This window comes from Mastigoproctus giganteus, chromosome 12, assembly GCF_048544385.1.
Source record: "Mastigoproctus giganteus isolate SK-2022 chromosome 12, ASM4854438v1, whole genome shotgun sequence".
NCBI classification, from domain to species: Eukaryota; Metazoa; Arthropoda; class Arachnida; order Uropygi; family Thelyphonidae; genus Mastigoproctus; species Mastigoproctus giganteus.
Genome location: NC_143586.1, coordinates 32,528,945 through 32,553,531, shown reverse-complemented (window position 1 = coordinate 32,553,531; position 24,587 = coordinate 32,528,945). Strand labels below are relative to the sequence as shown.

At 37.5% G+C, this 24,587-nt stretch overlaps 1 protein-coding gene across 2 annotated transcripts in view; it reads right to left on the bottom strand.

Annotated features, from left to right (window-relative positions):
- LOC150076860 (serum response factor-like) overlaps positions 1-24,587 on the bottom strand; it is an 82,782-nt gene that overhangs the window by 45,572 nt on the left and 12,623 nt on the right. The window contains exons 2-3 of one of the 2 annotated variants that reach the window (XM_090386995.1): positions 10,006-10,260; positions 1,554-1,806 (exon numbers count right to left, since the gene is read on the bottom strand). In XM_090386995.1, coding sequence (XP_090243121.1) covers positions 1,554-1,806; positions 10,006-10,260 — 508 coding nt within the window. The remainder of the gene's footprint in view (positions 1-1,553; positions 1,807-10,005; positions 10,261-24,587) is intronic. The other variant, XM_090386996.1, reaches the window with a different exon arrangement.

Below are 24,587 nucleotides of genomic sequence, written 5' to 3'. Positions count from 1 at the left end.
ATGTCATATGCAAGTCAATACATATGGAGATTGATCAGTCCTGTTGTTTATTACGTTTCTAGGAATTTAAAGCAGAGAAGAAAGCTGGAAACTCACAACACAAGAGACAACAAGATCTTTCATGGCGGAATGAGCTGGTCCCACAGGAGGTAGCTGTTGTTGATTCTACTGTCAAGGAAATATATTCTGCAAGAATGTTTGTTTGTTTGTTATTTGGTTTTTAGGAGCATTAGCAACTAAGGCCATATTGCTCCGGGATATGCGGTGGTCATTCCCTAACCTTTCTGCATCCTCCGTATTTGGTGGTGATGGGCTCAAACCCCAGTCTAATCAAGAAGTGTGTGCTACGCACTGCTGCTCCTTCACATCTGGCTACGGAGGACAGTTGAAATAAGGCCAGAATATGTCTGCCAGGGATAAAAGTTGATGACAGTCAACTTTTATCCCTTTTAAGATGATATTGTTATAGATGTTTGTGTTAATCATATTAGAGCAGGAGAGCTAAAGATTTACTCAAAATGTACAAGTAAGAAAATGTTGAGAAAAGGTCATGAGTTAGGATTAAATTTGAAATTGCCTACAATGCTGCTCAGACATAAATAGGATGAAGTACATAATGAAGCCTTATCAATCAGTTAGGCCTTGGTCCAGAAACTGTGCAAGACTTACAGGGTAGAATTTTTCTTGGCATGGTCTGTGCTTTTTAACAGCAGAGACTATTTTTATAGGGATGGGATATACTTAAATAGATGTGCAAGAATAGTTGTTGATGCTATCAAAGCAGTGTTAGGTGGGTCAGAAAACTGCAGCTTGAGGGGAGGATACACAGGCTAACAGATTAATAGCAGCCACAGAGGTCAATGTATTGGGGAATACTGGCCTGCTGAGGGCCTTCATGAGAAAAGCAACTACATTGGCCGTGTAACGGTTACAAAGAGTAATTTGGGGGGTGTGGAGAGTGTAGCAAACAAATTTGATGAATTCAAAGTACTGATTAAGTCATCAGATGTGGACATTGAAGGGATATCGGAGACATGACATCATGCTCACACTGTATGGATATCAGCGACAAGGTGTTGCATTCAAACTGTTCAAAATCTAGACAAATTCTTAGAGGATATTGACAGGTGATGTGGGAAGTTATTATTATTTTTTTTAGTTGATGCTGTATAAGCTTGTTTTCTTGCACCATTTCCACTACTAATAAACATGATCAACAGTGAGAAATTACTGTACTAAATTTAAACAACAGTATTTCAAAAACCTTTCATGTTGGGTCATAATAATTATTAAAGTGCACTTGGAAAACTGTTTTCTAAAGTGAGATGCTACATTAGAAAACATTATTATTATTTATTTTATTTATTTATTTTTGGATCTTTAAAATAAGGAATTTTTCTATTAATTGCTCATACTATTCAGGGAGGGAGGGAGGGAGGGAGAGAGAGAGAGAGAGAAACAAAAAAAAAATAATCAGCTCAATTATCAAAAATAAGACAAATTCTGAAAAATAACATCAAAAGTGATCATACGACAATTTCATCATTTCCCACCTGGTGCTAAGATTGTAGTGAAGCCTGCTGCTTGCGGAAGCTGCATGGAAATGGTTGGAACAGAAGTCAACGAAGAATTCTTTAGGGCAGTAGATGTTGTGGTGGTTGCAGCCGAGTTACCAGACGTAAGCAGGGGAAGACTAGATACTATAGTAGCAGTTACAGCAGAGACTGATGAAGTAGGAGTCAGTGATAAATTATCTGGAGTAGGACTATTACCTCCATACAACAACTGACCACCAGAACTGTCCTGCTGTAAGCAATAAGAAAATTTTAATACTAAAATTTTAGTACTACTCTAAGTCACCAATTTAAATTTTAACTTAAATTTTGCATTTATTTAAATGCTTACATATTGCCATAACATAACAAAGAGGACAATTCAAAATCATTTTCCCAATTTCAAAAATTTATTATTTTGAAAAACCACTAAAGATACAAATCAAGTTATTACCTTTAGATTTTACTACTTTCCTCCTTGTGATGGGAGAACACTAAGTACCCAGTCTCCAAGATGTATCAACATGAGAAAGCATTATGTACTTACATTTTACAGAATGAAACTGTTGGTAAATATTCAACACAAATTTCATAAGGCACAAAAAATATCCAACAAATAGGGACTCCATTTGTGCTAGCAGAACTAAAACAGACGTGGCTGGAATGGCATGGATCACAAGGATAACAATCTGTGGGGTGCAGATTTAACTCTTGGTTGTAATAAATATACTCCTGTAAGATTAATTTTCCCCTTTTATATGTAAGTGGCATATATATGTATGGTATCAATCATGGGAAAAAATGGGATAAGCTAACTTGTATTTTCATTTTATAGTTCTAAATGGCTAATAAATTAATGCTAAATTTCAAGTTTGTTAAGTGTTTCACACCATAGGAAAAATTCATCTGTGTGTATGTAACATACATGTGCATTTCTATAATTGACTATAAGATTACAATTATTCCCTTGGACTATAAAAGTGCCAGTGTCTCCTAATCTATAAGGTAGGAGTTAAAGAAATGGTCAATTACAGACCAGTGAGTTTGATTTGTGTGGTTGGTAAGATTATTGTATCTATGTTTAAAGATGCAATATAGTATCATCTTGACAAGAATGTGCTTCAGCAGCATAGTTTTGTGAAAGAAGGTTTTTGCTCCACTAATCTAGTAAAATGATGAGATTATAAAGCAGTTGGATATAAGAAATAACTTTGACATTTTATAACTAGATTTTAGTTAAGTTTTAGATACAGTTCCTTATAAAATCATTCATCATTATTGTATAAATAAGACTAGGTCAGTACAATAAGGATTAGGGACTGGATGAAGGGCAGAAAACAGTGAGTGGTCATAAATAGGTATTCTTCAGAGTGGACTGGAGTAGCAAGTGGGGTCCCTCAGGGATCAGTGCATGGACCTCTCCTGTTTCTTATCTTCCTAAATAATACTGATGAAGGAATACAAGCGGAACTATCAAAGTTTGCTGATCATTTAAAGGTTGAGAGGGAAGAGTGGTTAATGATCAGAATCAGGCTATACTGTTTCAAAAGGATTTGAATTGACTGCAAGTATGGTTTGAAAAATGGCAGCTAAAGTTTGATTCTGCCAAATGCAAAATATTGCACTTTGGGAAAAGAATCTCAGGAGTAGTTTATAGATCATGGGGAGGAGAATTATAAGATTTACTGAATGAGAATTAAAAGATTTACTGAATGGGACAGACTTGGGGATTGCAGTACAGAAAGGCATGAAGCTAAAGTGTGGGTAGCAAAAAGGGCATATGGCTTTCTATCCACGATTTATCAAATTTTCTGCAAATAGAAAGAAGGTCATTTATTCCTCTCTATAAGACGATGGTACAACCCTTGGAATACAGTATCAAGTCTGGAGGCTTTTGCACATAAAGTAGGTAATAAGGCAATGGTCAGACTGCATCTTGCACAGTACATCCAAGTCTGGAAACCTCATTTCAGGAAGGATGTGGATCTGCAAGAAAAGGTGCAGAGAAGAGCAAAAAAGATTGGTCAGGATCACAAAAAGGTAATCTTACCAAGAAAGACTTGTGTTCTGTAAATTGCAGCATCTAGAAACTAGGCATAAGCAAGGAGATCCAAATGAAATGTTTAGAATTTAATTAGAATTTAAATGGATTAACTATTTACTTCTGCACATCTTTAATCTTTCTAAAATGATACACATGCACACGCACGCACACAAGGGGACACTAACGGTTTTAGGACAAATGTGCAGAAGTTTGGCTTGAACCAGATAGTAACTGATTATGGGAATAAATTAGTGTTGTGGAATTGGGTAGTTTAAATAAATTTTTCCCACTACTAATGATAATATAATGACTTCATAGGGCTCAAAAAAGTAACTAACTGTGTGCTAACTGGAAATATAAGGGTCTGGATGAGAGTTAATTAGTATGAACATTTAGAATGATCACCCCTTATTCATGGTTTGAAATTTGTGTATGTTTCATGAGTTTGTTCATGATATGCACTTTTTTTTTTATGGCAAAAGACACTAGTTACCAGTGGAGTTTTAATTTTTTAAATTATAATTTTAAGAATTGAACAAAAGCAGAAGGGATAAATGAGGAAAAGTTAGTGTGATGAGTTTGGAGATGAAATGTCAATATATCAATGGATGTTGGATATTGTTATCATGATTTATGCAGCATATCAGCATCTGAGGCCCATGGTGTGTGTGTGTGTGTACACAGGCCAGTTTGCAAGTTGGGAAAAAATGGAGTAAGTCATGAGGCCCTATCAGGGAGTAGGACCCCATAACATTCCATTTTTTTTTTTGTTGTTGTTGTTGTACTCTAGTACATCCCAGATGTCTCCAAACAAATAGCAATTGATGAAACCATTATATTGTCATGGAGAAGAGTGTTGACTAGTTGAAGCATGTGTTCAAACTGATTTGGTAGGAAAAGCGGAATTACAAATTATTCAAAATAACTGCATCTGTGAAAATATTTACAGAAAAGCATGCAGTAGATCCTAAGTAAAGATATCTGATATTGTCTGGAAACCAGAGTATTATTGAGGATGATCATGGGAACAGCAGACTTTATTTTGCAAGAAATAAGACAAGACTTACTTTTAGAAGGTTTGAAGTTAACAAAGTTTTCTTCTCCCCTTCATAAAATTATTTGGAGATTAGCATTTAAGGAACTGTGGATAAATATTTAAGAAATTGTAACTGTCAAGGCAGAGCAAGGTCTGTTAAACTGGAAGGCAAAATGTAGTGTGTTATCATGAACAAAACTATGGAAAGGATTTTCCATCAATGAAAGGTCATTAATATACAGGATGAAAAGAGTGGGTGAGAGAATAGAACCTGGGGGAATTCCAACATTAGTTAAGAAGTTAGAAGACATATTTACTATTACTGATATTTAATATCAATTTAAAAAAACAGAAGGCAGACCATAACGTTGAAGCTTATTCAGAAGACCTTTATAATCAAAGTTCTAGAAAAGTCAAGAGCAACCACTTCAGCTATTTGGTATTAATTATTACTAATTAATGTGACACCTGTATTCCAGATTATCTTGATGCTGAACTGCAAATTAATAGCAATGTAACAGTGATTAAAATGATTGACCCTAAAGAATCTGGGGCTTTATGCTCCGAAATATTTAGTTTAGACTTTGTACATACCTTTTCCATCTCTCACAGTTAAATCACCACTAGGCTGTCAAATGACGTATTGATAATAGTCTGTCTATCCACTGTTGAGGGGACAATATCACCCTAAATGACTATATATAAGTGGTGGAACACATTAAAAATAAATGCCAACATAATGCTCAATTGTGGGACATAACATTTATTTGCAGCACAACATCAAAGCAATATCTACAGATAGCCTTAAAATATGAGAAAGAGTTGCCACACCACAACTCTTGTCTTGTTAATGCAAACAGTTTGCCACTGGTTACAACTCAACAGCACAGAAGTACCACACTTATCCAGTAATTAAACATGAATAATCTGAAGCTTTATGCTCCTAAATATGCAGTCCAATTTTAACAAGTTTTTTGTTAATCAATCCAAACTATTTTAATTACAGTATTATAAATCTTCAACAATTTTTCATTACAATTATCTTTAAAAAAGTCTGCTGTTATTTCAATTTCTAAATAAAAAGAATTCTGCTGTTGTTATATTGTATTTTTTTTTGTTTATCAGCTACTATTTTTTTTTTAATCTCTGCTTACATATTTAATTTCCTTTAGTTAAAAACACACACACATACAACTGGTTTAATAATAAACATATAAAATAAATAAATCTGCCTGAAAAAAATTTATTATAATGTTAGAATATAAATACAAATATATAGTAAATAAACAATGAAATACTTATCAATTAACTGTACAAAGTTTAAGTCCTAGATATATTGTAACTGTACAAAATTTTACATTCCATTTATAATTAAATAGCATTTATGATTTGCTATTTATTGCAGCTAGATAAGAATAAAATGTGTAAGAATCTGTTTGTACATATGGAGGATGAATGACTATATACACTGTTTAGCTCCTCCTTCAGTCCCAATTTAGCTCATCTCCCCACCACAAGAAACCCACAACAGCTAGAGAACAGTGAGCTCACTAGCAAACCATGCAATGTTTCTGTGCTATGTTTGGCAGCTCTTCAAAGCTGGCACCCTAGTTTGGGAGAATATAGTCATGCCATATTTAGAAATCATCAGGTCTGCTTGAAGTAAGCAAATGAATTGCCCAGGACTGAACAAAGATTACATTATCAATTTTGTTTGTACTTCCTCCCCCCCCCACAACTTATGTTTACATGTAAATAATAAATAATAATTAATTTTTTTCAGCATAAGGACTATATCTAATTGCATTCTTATATTTACTTATAATTTACTGTTTTCACCCTTATGGTCTCATCCAGAATAAATAGAAATTTATTTATTTAATATATATTCTGAATAATTAGTTCTTTAATAACATATATCAATGGCACCATTTTTATTTCAGACAAAAAACTAACAAATATCCCATATTTAACTACTATATTTTCTTTCAGCTTTCACTACATTTCTAACCATGCTATCCTGAAATTAACACTCATTTTATCTATACTTATCATATATTAATTGCACTGTTATTTAAAATTTATATTTTTAATCATTTTATAATCACTTTAAAATGCATAAAAATCAAAAGAATAAAAAATTCAGTAATTATGAAATATTTTTATTATACTTTATTATTAACTTATTATTTATTTATACCAGCTTTGAACTTTGATTTATATATCCTATGTTCCATAACATGGGAAATCTATCAGTACTTTGTTGAATAACCCAAAACTAATTTTATTAATTAAAACTAATAACAAATTAACTCTATATTGAACAAAACACCACTTTATTCTGAAATTGAAGTTCAAAAAATCCAAAAGAGATATTGGACCCATGCTGAAGAAAAGAAAAAAAATTTTGCCTATTCTTGCTTGACACTTTTAAAGATGAAATAATTTTTGCTTCTTCAATACACTACAATATCAATTCCATATATTTCATAATTTCACACATTTTCTTTAAATTGAAAACAGAGATGAAAAATTCTCTATATGCTACATGCATTAGCATGATATATATACTTACACAATCATATCTTAAATCATTAGTATTTTTATATAACTGATTACTGGTTCTTTAGCCTAGATAAGCTACTTTGCATTGATTCCTGACTGAATAATATGATTTTGAAGCTATTCATTGTTTAATATTAAAAGAATTTGTTTATAAACTACATACACAAAGCTACTAAATTATTATTATTTTTTTTTTCATATGCATGCTTCTACATATAAATAATAGCTTCTGAAACTAAACTTTCAACTGTGTCCATTTTTTCTTTTCATCTCCCTCTTGAAAAAAAAATAATAAAAAAAAAATAAAAAAATACAAATCACAATAATCTAAGAACAAGCACTGAGAATGGATATTAAGAAATGAATGTCAAATTTCTATTTGTTTGAGTTTACTTTTTTTTTTTATTCTTCGGTTTTAATAAAAGAATGGAAGAAGAGCAACATATAAAATGGACAATGTTAATATCTAGTTTAACAACAATCTCTACTTATCTGTGGACAATAGATTCTATTGAAATAATCAACATATTCAAAAATACTATAAAATCTATTTAGTAATACACTGAAAGGACAGAATTTGTGGGATACCTGGTTCCTGGGAAATGCAACACTGTCACCACTCTCACTAGTGGATAAACCCACTGCTTGGCAGGTATATCAGTGCAATGCATTCATATAGACAGTAATTCGATGTCAGTATGGATAAATGTTGTGAATTAACCGACTTTGAAAGAGGGATGATAGTGGGTGCCCAATGCAAGGGTCACTCTATTGCGGAGGTGGTACAGAAATTGCACTGTCCCAGTTCAATGGTATCAAGAGTGTATCAGGAATATGCCATTTCTGGAATAACATCTTATCGTGGACAGTGCTGTGGGCAGAGAAAGGTAGGGGATGAATGTGGCGGTCAATGTCAGTCTCACATTTTTTCAGCCAACAGTGGCACAAATCACAAATCATTTCAGAGCGACAGTGGCACAAATCACCACCAACTTCAATGAGGGAGGTGCCAGAAATATCTCCACCAAGACCATCAGACAATCATTAGCCGCAATAGGTTATGGGAGCCGCCGACCCAACAGAGTCCCATTGCTAATCCCATGACACAGGACTCTACGTCTCAACTGAGTGAAAGAACATCGGCACTGGACCTTGGAGATGGGTCTCTTGGTCCAATGAGTCCTGTTTACAGTTATTTCAAGTGGATGGGAGAGTGCGTATCTGGCAGAAACCGCAGATGTCAGTCTCATTTTTTCAGCCAACAGTGGCACAAATCACAGCACACTTCAATGAGGGAGGTACCAGAAATGTCTCCACCAAGACCATCAGGCAATCATTAGCCACAATGGATTATGGGAGCCACCGACCCAACAGAGTCCCATTGCTAATCCCACGACACAGGACTCTACGCCTCAACTGGGTGAAAGAACATCGGCACTGGACCTTGGATCATTGGAGATGGGTCTCTTGGTCTGATGAGTCCTGTTTCCAGTTATTTCAAGTGGATGGGAGAGTGCATATCGGGCAGAAACCGCTTTCTGCGGTTTCTGCCAGATATGCACCCGTCATGTCAACCAGGAACTCTTCAAGCAGGTGGACGGTTGGTAATGGTCTGGGGCATGTTCAACTGGCACATAATACACTAACACATCTCTGAATGGTCCAGGTTACATGTCCATCCTTGCAGACCATCTGCATCCCTTCATGGTCATCGTGCACCCACAGAGCAATGGACTCTTCCAGCAGGACAATGCACCTCCCCACAGAGCTGTGGTGACTAGAACATGGTTCAAACAGCATTCCACAAATATCACCACCATAGAATCGCCTCCCCATTCAGACATGAACCCTGTGAAGCATCTTTGCGATACTGTGGAAAGGTCTGTTTGAGCTTTGGATCCTCCACCCAGGAATGCAACGGAATTATGGACAGCAGTGCAGCAAGCATAGATGGAAATACCTGTAGAACACTTTCATGAACTACTGCACTCAATCCCTCACTGTGTGACTGCCTTGCACAAAACATAACAGAAATTAACTGTAGAGTACATTACAAGTATATGTCAAAGATGTTAATTTTTTGACACTGCAACTAAGATAACAACAATTAAATTCTGAGGTTCTAAGCAGCTGCTTACCCATGCTTAAACCTGCCATTGTCTACTAAAAATGTTTAAAATGACAAAATCCAAGTAGATGTTTGCAGTATTTGGATTAATGCTTTCCTATTTAAGCTGGCAGTTGTGGTGCAAAAATTAGAGTGGCATGGCACCCGAATGATGCTAATTTTCTTCCTGAAAAACACATTTTTTATAATTCTGGGGTTTTTTAATTCTGCTCTGACAATGCTTAGCCACCAGCAGCTCACAGGTGCTGGTGTTTATTTACTCTGCAAAAATCATAAAAAAAAAATAAATAAAATTTTAAAAAAAAATAGACATTCTCTTGCAGTAAAAGTTTGACTGCATTTAAGAAGCTAGAAAAAATTTCAGGTTTTTAATCATTAATTAAAGGGCAACATGGAATGCTTTTTTTGAAAAGCATCTGTCAGGTTTCAGGCCCATACTGCAGGTTTAAAGAGATGAACCATAATAAATTGCCTTCCGCCTTTCATTTATTTCCAAATTCTGAAATAAATTTAAATTAACAGAGCAATTTAAAATACACAAATTAACTTTTAATCATATTTTTTATTGAATTGAATTAATAAAAGACTCCTTAAAACAGGCTAAGCTGTCATATTATTATCCTATTTTATTATACTAAATCAATATAAATAATAACTAAATATGAACAGACAAGCTTACTTTATCTGATTCATCTCCTACACTATATGTTAATTCTGTTTCTTCAAAACCCGTAGCACTCATTCGTTGATCTGGAACAAGTGAGCTGGTCCCTAATGGATCTGGAGAATTAAGACAGGTTTGTATAAGAGCTTTACCAGCCTCACTTGTAATCATTGGCTGAAGCTTTCGTGTGGCAAAAGTATATACATGACCCGTTTCACTGGCAACCAATAACATTACTTGGGTCCCTGTCAAAGTTGATAGTTCGTAAGCCTGGAAATTAAAATAAATATTTATTGAAGTTTTATACTACTTGTAAATTATTAGAAAATGCACACTTGTCCAATCTTCAAACCATATTTCAAATTACAATAGATATTATACCTTGTTCTTTATCATCAATAAGGAACAAAGGTCTAGTGATACAGAAATTATACTATATATTTTAAACCCACTCTCGGGGCATTTGTGTAAAAGCAGAGAAATTCATTTTGACCATATTTTTTATGCTGTGGTGTATTCTTAACCCACTATGTCCACACAGCATTATTTCACAGCACCTTTCAGGGTAAGTTTTTCTCACTTTCTCTATTACAGATTGGAGTAAACTTCTTGAATAAAGTTAAAACGACTCTCAGGCCTTTTTGCTTTAGTTTTTGTGTACCTGCCTGGTTTTACATATCACACTCCCTATCACTCATTTTCAAGGATTACTTACAGAATAAGAAGAAAAAGTTCATTTCAGAAACATCCTGAAATTAATTAGACCCACCTGGTTGGAAAATATACAATCCATATATAAGCTGAAACGTCAATGCAATAGATCCTAAAACCTAAAAATATTTCTTGACTAAATGTCTAAGAGTATGAAAGATGTTGTTTATACATGAATACTGCACTTCCATCATTTCTACTAAGCAGGCAGTATGCATTTATCATTTAATTATATCTCATATTGTGAATAACTTCACAAGCTGCAGAGGTTACTAATGTCACTTATTCTTGGTGGACACTGTCTAAATGTCACTATTGCAACAACAGAGTTGTACTTCATAACTGGGTTATCACTATTGCAACAACAGGGTACCTTCCCACCCACTGATAAGTAAGCCAACAAGCTTTGAAACGGTTCTGTCTGGATGGTAGTATTGCCAAGAATAAGTAACATTAGTCTTCTGTACTGGTGAAGCGTTGCTTATGAAAAGGAGTGCAATACCTCGGCAACTTGTTGTGAAGGTATTCACAATATGAGATATAATTAAACAATGCATGCATACTATCTGGTTAGTAGAAATGATGGAAGTGCAGCACTCATGCATAAACATCTTTCATACTCTTAGACATTATAGTAATAGCGGCACATGATGCAAGAAAGCAAGCATATGAGCTTATGTAACATCAGCCAAAAAAAAAAAAACAATTTCACACAACCATTTCCTCCTTGAATTTATTTAAGCTATCAACTTCCATAATGACAGATGGAAGTTTGTTCCGGCAATTATCCTCACGCTGACTAAAGGCAAATTTCCGCACATCTATTCTACAACTGTCTTTCCTCGATTTGAACTTATACCCTCTCATATTCGTAATCTGAACAAACAGAAGAATCCCGTAATCTGAACAAACAGAAGAATCCCATCATAATTCATCGTGGTCAACCCATTCAAAGCCTTATACACCTCACAGGTGCTTAGCCTCCAGCTGCTGCAATTTGCAGAACTTAAAACCTTTCTTGGTAAGAGAACCCCTTCATTCCCCTCACCAATCTTGTTGCCCTTCTCTGTATACACTCAAGCAACTCTACATCCTTCCTAAAACGCGTTAAACAAAATCTTGCACCAGTGAATTAAATGGTTAAATGATTATCCCTTGAACGAGAGTTCGAACTTTCGAGAACAAGAGTAGCCTTGTGCAGGCGAAGTTTTTACTGCTCCTGGAATAGAGAAGTTTTTTCTGTTTTATTAGCTTAAATTGGCATATTAACTTATTTTCTAGAGTAGCTTTATATTCCTGGTTACGATACTTAGTTTAAAGTTTAACTTAGATAGAGATTTTGTAGGTATTACTTAGTATCGGTAACGGTATCAAATCCACGTGTTACAAGTTGCAGCTCTGCTGAATGAGAAATTTTACCGCTTTATTCACCAATTGTTATATTAAATTATTTTCTATAAGTAGCTTATAGACCTAGTCAGGATCCTTAGTTTATTCTAATTGAGACAGCAGCATTTGGAAGTTAATTAATACTTAAGTGTCCGTAAATTTACCGTTTGTAACTTGCTGCCATTGTTATACGATACAACGTTATATCCCGAACTAGACATAATAAGCTTAGTATAGTATAGTATATAATATAATATTGTCAATTAATCAGTAAAAGCTATTAATCTTGTTAAACTTCATTGTCAATTAAATTGTCCTTTTAACTAAATACATATAACGACTTAGATTACAAATGTAACAAAACGTAACATAATTAATTAATACATAACTTGATACGGAAGTTATATAAACGGAACTCATAGATAATACTCGATACTGAAAAATATATATAGCGTTATAACTGTGTTGGGTACAAGTTTAGGGTTATAATTTTGTACTGAAATTGAAATTTTATTGAAATTAAATCGAAATCATGACTCAGACCAGAGCAGCAAAGCAAAAGGCTCAAGCTAATGGGAGTGCTGTGGCTCAGGGGAGAACCAAGGGGGGGCAGTTGCACTCTGAATCACAGCCTTTTAAAATGCACTGCTTGCTTGATGTTTGTGGACAATCGGGTGTGGGACATGATATTGCCATGGGGGATGTCTTTGTGTGTGTATGCAATGTAAGGAAATCAGGCGACAACTCAGCTTTGTTATGGACCTATATGAGAGTTTGAAGGACATGGTGGATGCCCTCGAAGGATCTAAATTGAGGGGCCCATCAAGCTCTCAGCTGCCCACATTAACGCCAGAGCTTACACTTGGCCATCACGCAAAACAGCGGCAACCCCCAAGGCAGAATGCACTGATCCCACAGGAACTAGTAGTTCTTGGTGACTAATGTCAGGGAAATGGGAAACATGCTTTGTAAAAAGGATAGGTGGAACAGGACCAGGGTATGTCTGCCAGGGGCAAAGGCTGATGACGTTGTAGAGCGGATATCATCTTTTAAGGGCACAAAAGGTGATATAGTTGAACACGTTGGCACTAATGATATTAAGAGTAGGAGACCGGCAGAATTACTTAACAAGTACAGGTCACTGTTGAAAAAAAAAGCCGTGAATTAGGGTTGAATTTGAAAGTGTCTGCAATTCTACCCAGACACGATAGGAGGGAGTATATGATGAGAGCCTTGTCGATCAATTCGGCCCTGGAAAGATTGTGCAAGGCTCAAGGGGCAGAATTTTTTTCAGTCTGGTCTCTACATGTTAACAGGAGAGACTGCTTCTACAGAGATGAGATACACTTAAATAGAAAGGGTGCAAGAATATTTGCAAATGCTATCGAGGAAGTGTTAGGTGGGTCGGAAAACTGCTAGCTTGGGAGGCACTGGCAGAGGTTAAAGTGATCCTTGCACTGCTTCTATTGAAATGAGCAGCAGCCTGGAACAGGATATTTCAGAGACTGCTGAAAGTTACTGCAGTAAAAGTAAACACATGGGTTGTGTTTGGGTAGCTAAGAATAGGAACAGGTGCACGTATTGGTGCGTGTACACCAATGCTAGGAGTTTGGTAAATAAATTTGATGAATTTGAGGTATTGCTCAAAATATCCAAGGTAGATATTGTTGGGATATCAGAGACGTGGTGTCACACAGATATAAGGAATGCAGAAATGGAATTTGGGGAGTACAATGCGTACAGAAAGGATAAACAGGACAGGAAGGGAGGAGGGGTTATGCTATTAGATAAGAAACACATAAAAATCCAAGGAAGTGAAGCCAGTCGACATCGCTGGTCAATGCAGCGTCGAGTCAGATTGGTGTGACATAAGCATTGGGAGATCAAAATTGAGAGTAGGAGTGTGCTCTAGGCCTAACGACTCTGATGAGTATAATAAGAAACTGTACAGGGAAATATAGAGTGGGCCAGTAAATCAGAGAGTCTTATAATGGGGGATTTTAATTTCCCAGATATTGACTAGAATTTGTGGGTTGGTCACTCACACTACAGCAAGGCTTTTGTGGATTTATTGGATGATTGTTTCCTACATCAGAATGTTCGGGAGGCAACTAGAGAGAGTAATACTCTTGATCTGATTATCAGTAGTGATTCTTCATGCATTAAGATTCTGCAGATAAAGGAACCACTAGGTGGCAGTGATCACAGTGTGCTGAAGTGGGATTTACTCAAAGAGGTAACTACTATCAGGGGTAAAGGGAAGGGTTTTTGCTTTCATAAAGGCGACTATGATGGTATGGTCTGAGACAGTATTTAAATTCTATACAGTGGAACCAACTGATGATGTTACCAACAGCAAATTCAAAATGGGAAGCATTCAAAGAACTTATCTTGGAAGCTACTAGGCTTTACATACCAACTAAGAAATATTGTTCAAGGTTTAGGCCTAAATGGATGTCAGATTAACTAATGATGCATGGGATACATATAAATTAATGGGTGACATGGAAGCCTATGATAGATATAAGCTGGTCTGTAACCAAGTCACAGAGAAGATTAGGCAGGCAAAGGCAGATTATGAGAAATCCTTGGCAAAGGATGCAAAGAAAAACAGAAAAGAGTTCTTTTCCTATGTAAACTCTAGAAGGAAAGGGATGAATCACATTGGTCCAATGGATATTGATGGTTCAACATTTGAGGATCCTGTTCATGCGGCTAACAAACTAAACGAATATTTTGCATCTACATTCACACATGAGGAGTTATTCACGAAGGGGAATGCCAAAGATCAATTAAACTCTGGCAGTGAGCTAGATGATTTTGTAATAACTGAGAGGAAAGTGGAGGAGAAATTGTTGAGGATAAACATAAAAAAGGCACTCAGGGTGGATGGGATCTATCCAGTTATATTAAAGGAGGTGGCAAAGGAAGTAAGCAAACCCTTAGCCATAATTATGAGAGCTTCTTTGTACTCAGGGGAGGTACCCATAGACTGGAGATGTGCAAATGTGACCCCAATTAACAAAGGAGGATCAAAGGCTGACACAAGTAATTATAGACCCGTGAGTTTAACTTCTGTTCCAGGAAATTTAATGGAGGCACTGGTTATAGCAGCACTGCAGGATCATCTAGACAAGACTTCAGTTATAGCTCGGACACAGCATGGTTTTGTTAAGGGAAAGTCTTGCCTAACCAATTTGATTGGATACTATGATGCAGTCACAAAAGAACTGAATGCAGGGAAAAACTTTGATATTATACAGGGTGTTTCAGTTAAACGTTTCAGAACTTCTAAGAGGGGTAGGGTACATCCTGACAACTCGAAATCATATAGCAATGTGGGGTCGGAAATGTTTTCCTGAAGCGGTGTTGTACACAGAAGCACCATAAAAAGAAAAGAGACCGTAAGTGAGAAATCGTTTTAATAATACATGAAAAGAAGCAAAAGGTACATGGATTAAAGTAAGTGTTCGAAGTTTCTTCCACGGGCTACAATGCACGCCTCTCATCTCCGACGCATGGACATCCGAACATTCTGGAATACTCCAGGCGAATTTCTTCGGCAGCTACTGCAATTCTTGCAACCAGCTCCTCAGCATTGTCAACAGGGGTGTCATAAACTAGCGATTTCATATGACCTCAGAAATAAAAATCAAGACATGATAGGTCGGGTGACCGAGCAGGCCAACGCACGGGACCACCACGTCCGATCCACTGTTGACCAAATGTGACATCCAGGTAGTTACGAACATCTCCGCTATAATGGGCAGGGGCTCCATCATGTTGGAACCACATTGTCTGTTGCGTCGATGCAGAAATCTGTTCATCTCTCAAAAGTTGTGGCAATACTTGCTGCAGAAAGATCAAGTAGATAGGTCCGGTTAGACAACACGGTAACAGGTAAGGTCCGATGAGGTGATCTCCCATAATACCGGCCCATACATTGACCGAAAATCGAATCTGTGCTGCACGACGTCGTATTGCATGCGGGTTCTCGACCGCCCAGATATGGTCGTTATGCGTGTTGAAAATTCCTTCCCTTGTGAAGGATGCCTCATCGGAAAACAACACTTCAGCAGGAAAAAGGGGATTTGTAGCACATTTTCCAAGGTACCACTCTGCGAAAGCAATACGAGGTTGAAGAAACTTCGAACACTTACTTTAATCCATGTACCTTTTGCTTCTTTTCATGTATTATTAAAACGATTTCTCACTTACGGTCTCTTTTCTTTTTATGGTGCTTCTGTGTACAACACCGCTTCAGGAAAGCATTTCCGACCCCACATTGCTATATGATTTCGAGTTGTCAGGATATACCCTACCCCTCTTAGAAGTTCTGAAACGTTTAACTGAAACACCCTGTATATTTGGATCTTACCAGAGAAACGTACCAACTGTGTGGTACTACACTTAAGGTGGTAGAAAATGAAAAAGACCTGGGAGTAATTGTGCAGGCAGATATGAAGTTTTCTGAGCAATGCAGACAGGCTGCCAGGGCAGGTCATGGGGTTTTGTCAATGATATATAGGAATTTTGCTAGCAGGGAAAAGGAGGTGATTATCCTTCTGTATAAGGCAATGGTCAGGCCACGGCTTGAGTACTGCGTACAGGTCTGGAGGCCTCATTTTAGGAAGGATGTAGATTTACTTCAGCGTGTACAGAGAAGGGCAACAAGATTGGTGAGGGGCATGAAGGGATCCTCTTACCAAGAGAGGCTTAAGTTCTGCAAATTGCAGTGGCTGGAGACTAGGCACCTGCGCAGTGATCTGATTGAGGTATATAAGGCCTTGAATGGGTTGAGCATGCTGAATTCTGATGGGATCCTTCCACTTGTTCAGATTACGAATCTAAGGGGGCATAAATTCAAATTAAGAAAAGACAGATGAAGAATAGATGTGCGGAAATTTTCCTTTAGCCAGCGGGTGGTTAATTGCTTGAACAAACTTCCATCTGCCGTTGTGGAAGTTGACAGGTTGAATAAATTTAAGGAGGAACTGGACAGGCATTTTGGAGGGAATGGTGTGATTTTTTTTTTTTTTTTTTTTTCTTTTGGCTGATGCTGCATAAGCTCATACATTTGCTTTCTTGCATCACATGCCACTACTACTACTATCTTAGAAAGGCTTTTGATACTGTTGTACATGGAAGACTGCTGAACAAATTGGAGCAGTGTGGCATTTGAGGAAAATTGCTGCTATGGATAAAGGGATGGTTGAGGGGGAGAAGACAGAGAGTGGTAATCAATGGACACTGCTCGTCGTGGACTAATGTTATGAGTGGAGTTCCTCAGGGTTCAGTGTTGGGTCCATTGTTGTTTTCTGTATTTATAAATGATATTGATGATGGTATATCAAACTTAATGTCCAAGTTTGTAAACAATACAAAGGTAGGCAGGGTTGTTAAGGACACTACTGATGCTATACTGCTGCAACAGGATCTGAAAAGGTTGAGCAGATGGGCTGAGAGGTGGCAAATGAAGTTTAACATTGACAAATGTAAAGTACTACATATGGGAAGCAGTAACCCCAGAGTAACGTTTCAACTCTGTGGTACTACACTGACAGTAGTAGAGAATGAAAAGGACCTGGGGATAATTGTGCAGGCAGATATGAAGTTCTCTGGGCAGTGTGATGGTCTGCAAGAGTAGCTCATGGTGTCTTGTCAATGATATACAGGATTTTTTCTAGCAGAGATAAGGAGGTGATTATTCCCTTGTATAAGGCAATGGTCAGGTCACACCTTGAGTACTGTATACAGGTCTGGAGGCCTCATTTCAAGAAGGATGTAGAGCTGATGGAACGAGTACAGAGAAGGGCAACCAGATTAGTGAATGGAACAAAGGGTTGCTCTTACGAAGAAAGGCTTAAGTTTTGCAAATTACAGTGTCTGGAGACTAGGCACCGGCGAGATGATCTGACAGAGGTGTATAAAGCCTTGAATGGTTTGAGCATGCTCAATGCCGATGGGATTCCTCCTCTTGCTCAGAATAATCACCTGAGAGGGCATAAATTCAAATTGAGAAAAGACAGAGGTAGGATAGATGTGCGGAAATTTGCCTTTAGCTAGCAGGTTGCAGTCTGCCAAACCCCATGTACTTTTTCTGACAGAATCTCGGTTGATTCAACTACTGCTAATCTCAGATGCCCAAATTATTCGCTGTATTGTTAAGGGAAAGTCTTGCCTGACCAATTTGATTGGATACTATGATGCAGTCACAAAAGAACTGGATGCAGGGAATAACAGTGTGCATATGTCCTTTCTGATATTCTCTGTCAGAGACTTGGCAATTTGGAATCTCCTCTCTTTGATCTTCTCTGGCTTAAAATCTCTCTACCTCATTGTGTCAAATTCATCTGTTGTCTCTACCGTTCTCCCAACTCCACTAATCACTTGGAGCTCTTTGACTTCCTCTCTTTGCAACTTGACTTTCTCCAGTCCAACTTTCCTAACAGTGAGGTAATTTTCCTTGGTGATTTTAATGTTCACAACTCCAGATGGCTTCCGTTTTCTAGTCACACCGACCCAGCAGGTCGAGATGCTGAGGCTTTTGCAATTACTAATGACCTAGCACATACTGTTCATTTACCTACAAGAATAACAGACAATCCTAATCATACAGCCAATACGCTTGATCTTTTTCTCAAAAACAACCCTTCTAAGTAGACGGTCGAAGTGAGAGGTCCTTTAGTCACTTCAGATCACAACTTGGTGTTTTCTCTTCTCCAATGGAACCTTTATCTCATGGCTATTCCCAACCTCGTGTTGTTTGGCATTACAAGAATGCAAAATGGGATGACCTGCGAGACTTCTTTTCTTCTTTTCCTTGGTCGGATTACTGTTTCAAAACTTCTGATGTCAACATTTGCTCAGATTGTGTCAGTGAAATTATTCTTGCAGGAATGGAATCCTTTATCCCACACTCCACTTTAAAATCTCATCCTTTATCTAAACCTTGGTTTTCCAATAAATGTGCTAAGGCTGTTCAAGAGAAGAATGTTGCATATCGTAATTGGCTTGTTTCTAATTCTTCTGTTTCATTTTCTGCCTACACCAAAGCTCGCAACAATTGTAAAGCAGTTATTAATCAGTCCAAACTAGAGTTTGAACAGGCTAAGAGTAGAAAACTTGCTTCTTGTCTAATGGTAGCCGAGCATTCTGGTCTCTTGCCCAAGCTATTGGCCGCAACTTTTGCCCATCTCTGCTCCCACATCTGTCCAAACCAGATGGTTCTGTTGTCCCTTCAGCCAAGGATAAAGGATAAAGCTGACCTTCTAGCATCCCATTTTTCTTCCAGCTCATGTATTAATGATCTTGGCAAAACACCTCCCCTCATTCCCAACACGCTCCATTCAATGCCTCCAGTGGTCCTCCATGAAAAGGATATCAGAAGGATTTTGATGAATCTCAATGCTAAGAAAGCTCCAGGTCCTGATGGTATTTCTCCACTTGTTCTCAAAACCTGTGCTCCTGAACTTACTCCTATTCTTTGCGGCCTTTTTTCACTTTCTTATTCCAAACGTGTTTTTCCTTCTGCTTGGAAATTTGCTCATATCCAGCCAGTTCCTAAAAAGGGTGACAAATCCCTTCCATCCAATTATCATCCCATTGCAATTACTTCTACTCTTTCTAAAGTAATGGAGAAATCAATTAACCGCCAACTCTTAAACTACCTAGAAACCTTCTGTCTGATCAATGATCACCAGTATGGATTCCGTCAGTGTCGATCCACTGGTGATATTCTGGCTTATGTTACCCATTAAAGGACTAATTCAATGGAAAGGTTCGGTGAAACACAAGTAGTTGCTCTTGACATCTCAAAGGCTTTTGATCGTGTTTGGCATAAAGGTCTTCTAAACAAGCTTCCATCTTATGGTTTGCCAACTGTTTTTAGTAATTGGTTATCCAGTTTTCTCTCTGATCGCTCACTGAGGGTGATGGTGATTTGTGATTTGGTAGTTGTTGGCGCATCGGCTTCTGTGGCCATATTGCACCTCCCAAGGTTTTTGCAGTACTTTGATCCAAGCCCGAGGCGGGAATCGAACCCGCGACCTTTGGGTTGCCGGGCAGGTACTTTACCCACTCGGCTAGCCCGGTCAGCTGAGGGTGATGGTAGATGGCTCTCTGTCTTCTAACTTCTCCACTAATGCCGGTGTCCCCCAAGGTTCAGTTCTTTCCCCCACTCTTTTCCTCTTGTATATTAATAACCTTCTTCCATTGACTGGAAATCCTATCCATAGTTTTGCCGATGATAGCACATTGCATTCCACTTTCCATTTTGAGAAACCTTGTCCTGCTCAATCAGCTTCAACTTCTCGAAAATCTGCTACCAATTCCTTAAATGCCGATCTTCAGGTAATTCTCCAGTGGGGCAACGACAACTTAGTTGATTTCAACCCTTCTAAAACTCAGTCTTGTCTTATATCTCGCAAAAAGGATTCTTCTGCTCCTATACTTATCTTTAGTGACACTCCGATTTCTAGGCAAAATGATATATCTCTTTTGGGTGTTACCCTGACTTCTAATCTCTCTTTGCACAAGCACATTACAAATACTGCTTCCTCTGCATCTAAAAAACTTGGTTTTCTCTTTCGCTCTCGGCGTTACTTTTCTTCCAAACTGCTGCTCACTCTGTATAAATCGCAAATCCGCCCTGCCGTGGAATATTGTTCCCACATTTGGGGTGGTGCCCCCAAAACCTCTCTCAGGCTTCTTGATTCCATTCAGAAGAGGGCAGTTAGGTTAATTAATGATTCATCTCTAACAGAGTCTCTCCACTCGCTTTCTCATAGACGTCCTGTTTCTGCTGCATGCCTCTTCTACAGATACTTCCATGGGGCCTGTTCTTCTGAATTGGCTTCTATAATTTCCGCTCTCTCTCTCTCTCTCTCTCTCTCTCTTTCAAAACAGTCCAAACATGTGCCTCCACCAGCCAACATCCATTTACTGTCCAACTTCAAACCCACAGAACCAACTTTTCATCTTCCTCATTTATTCATTCAACTGCCGTTTTCTGGAACAACCTTCCTTCATACGTATTTCCTGAAAATTACAATCTACAGAAGTTCAAGTCCAATGTCAACAAATATCTTCTTTCGTCTTCTCAACCTCTAACCCAAGCACGGCTAATACCTCTCGTGTTTGGGGTTCACATAAAAAAAAAAAAAAAAAAACGGTAGTTGGTTGGTGGAACAGACTTCCATCCCTTGTTGTGGAAGTTGATAGCCTAAATAAATTTAAAGTTCAGCTAGACAGGTATTTTGAATGAACAGAGGGGTGAAATGAGAGTGGTTTTTATTTTTTTTTTGGCTGATGCTGCATAAGCTTGCTTTCTTGCATCATATGCCTCTACTAATGCTAATGCTAAAATGAGGCCTCCAGACCTATATGCAGTACTCAAGGCGTGGCCTGACCATTGCCTTATACATGTGATTATATATAATCACATCCTTTTCCCTGCTAGCAAAATTTCCAATACCCCATGACCTCTGGCAGCCTGTCTGCTCAGAAAACTTCATATCTGACTGCACAATCACTCCCAGGTCTTTTTCATTTTCTACCACCCTAAGTGTAGTACCATGCAGTTGGTACATTCCTCTGGGGTTACTTCTACCCAAATGTAATACTTGGCATCTGTTAATGTTAAACTTCAGTTGCCACTTCTCAGCCCATCTGCCTAAATTTTCTGTATCCTGTTGCAGTAGCAAACTGCCATTACTGTGATTAACAACCCTGCCAGCCTTTGTATCATCTGCAAACTTCGACACTGAGCCTGATTATGTCAAAAAATATTTTTTGGTTTAAACCATGCATGCAATCAAGCACCTCTCATATTATGGTTTGTTTGTTTGTTATTTGGCTTTTAGGAGCATTAGCAACTAAGGCCATATTGCTCCGGGGATATGCAGTGGTCATTCCCTGACCTTTCCATGTATTTGGTGGTCATGGGCTCGAACCCCGGTCTACTCAAGAAGCATGTGCTATGCACTGCTACTCCTACCCGCCTGGCTATGGAGGCACCTCATATTATGGAGTTATACTTCATAACTGTGTTATCACTATTGCAACAACAGGGTACCTGCCCACCGACCAATGAGTAAGCCAAAAAGCTTCGAAACAGTGCCATCTGGATCAGTGTCAGAATAAGGCATGGGACAGTAGAGCCCTTGCCCCGGGTGCCATTCTTTAAGGGGCACCAAAAACAGAAGAACAATGAGTCAAGAAATATATATATCCTTAGTAAAGGGGGTGCTGAAAAATCTTTCTGCCTGGGGCGCGAAAATACCTTAGTCTGCCTCTGGCCTGGGTGGTGGTATCTGTCGAGAATAAGTAACATTAGTCTTCTCCACTGGTGAAGCATTACTTATTCAAAGCAGTGCAATACCTTGCCAACTCACTGTGAAAGTATTCACATTATGAAATATAATTAAACGATGCATGCATACTACCTGGGTAGTGCAGTACCCATGCATAAACATTTTTCAGAACCTAAAATGATGACAAAATAAAAAATTTAAAAAAAAGGTGAACATTAGAACAGATGAACATTCTCTTTATACAAATCAAGGCAACAACTTCCTATGATTGTTTAGTATAAATTATGAGATCTAGGCCAAAGTCCTATATCTCATATTTTATCAACAATTATGCCTAATTTAAAAAAAAAAAAAATTTCTTTGTATACCTTTTATGATGCTGAAGATGATCAGTGACAATGATCAGTTAGTCAAATTAATTTCTCTGTGTGTAACTTCATACATTTTTGCCTGAACATAGTAGTTTGAACTACCAACTAATCTGAAAAGAACCAGGGGAAGAACTGTGGTACACTCTTAAATGAATAGCTTTCTTCACAAACAACAATAATGCATCATCCCATCAGGAAAATAAAAGCAACCCATATTCAAACAGAAAGTGATGTCATCCACTCCAACAAGTTGCTTTATGAGTGATAGCAGCCTACAACAGATACAAGGATGATGATACTATCCAGAAATCAGAAAGACTGGCCATTTTCAGAACAATCAATAACCAGATGCCCTGCATTCCTTTATACCAGAGGTTCCTAAAGTGTGAGGAACCTCTGGTATAAAGTGTGTGTGTGTCACTAATTTTAATCACATATTGACAATTTTTTTTTTTTTTTAAATCCTTTGCTTGGTTGACTAGTTTAGTTATCACACATTACTATAAATTCAAATTCTGAGTTCTTTGACCTTAGAGTGGACATTTCAAAACTCCAATCTCAGTATGATAAGTTAAGTTTCAAGAGGCAGCTGCATTCATCCCACTAATCCAGGCATGAAACATATTTTATTTCAATCTCTGAGATTAAATGTATTGAAGCATATATTAATTTATAAAAATATGTATACTCATAGCTAAATTTTATATCAAATATGTTTATTTCTTTCTGCTCTGGAAGGGAGATGAAATTTATGAAATATTTTAAAGTTATGTGCAAAGTATAAAAATTTTTTGGGAATCTTGGGTATACACCTAGGATATTCATCATTATCTAATAGTGCTATAAGAAACATCTCAAATATGCATTTGCCACTACCTATACTTCCTGTATTTAGTATTAATAGTGGCAAACAATGCAAGAAAGCAAGCTTATACAACATCTCAAAGAAAAAGAAAAAACCCCAACACTTCCCATATCACCTGCCCATTCCCTCTAAGTTTGTCTGGTTCCTCCTTGGATTTATTCAAACTACCCACCTCTACAACACCAGATGGAAATTTGTTCCAACAATCAACTACCACCCTAAGTGTAGTACCACGCAGTTCCTCTGGGGTTACTTCTACCCAAATGCTGGCTAAAAGCAAATTTCTAAACACCAATCTTGCAACCATCCAATTTAGCTTACTCAATCCATTCAAAGCATTAAACACCTCAATCAGATCTGCTCACAGGTGCCTAGTCTCCAGGCACTGTGATTTGCAGAACTGAAGCCTTTCTTAGTAAGAGCACCCTTTTGTTCCCTTCACTAATATCACTATCCTTCTATGTACCAGTTCCAGCAGATCTATATCCTTCCTAAAATGAAGCCCCCAGACTTGTATGCAATATTCAAGATGCAGCCTAACTACTGGCCAGTACAATGAGATAATCACCTCCTTATCAATGCTAGCAAAGTTACTTTATATCATTGATAAAACCCCCAAGAACTGTCCTGGCAGCCTGTCTAAACTTGTCATATATTTTTCATAACTTTTATTATACTATCCTGTATTGTAACTGCTAAGTTCTCTTTATTCTAATACAAATAACACTGTTCATCACAGAACCTAATTTTGCCTTTATTAAGCACCAGGCTGAATAAAAGCACAATTATGCTTATTTACTCTATTTTATATTTGGCTCTTTTAGAACAATTTGTTGAGTGTTCTCAAATTTCATTAAAATAAAGTGCACTATTTTATGTTCATCACATCAATGCTTTTTTAAACACCAACAATAGGCTGCTATCACTGCTCTCATATATATAGAAAAT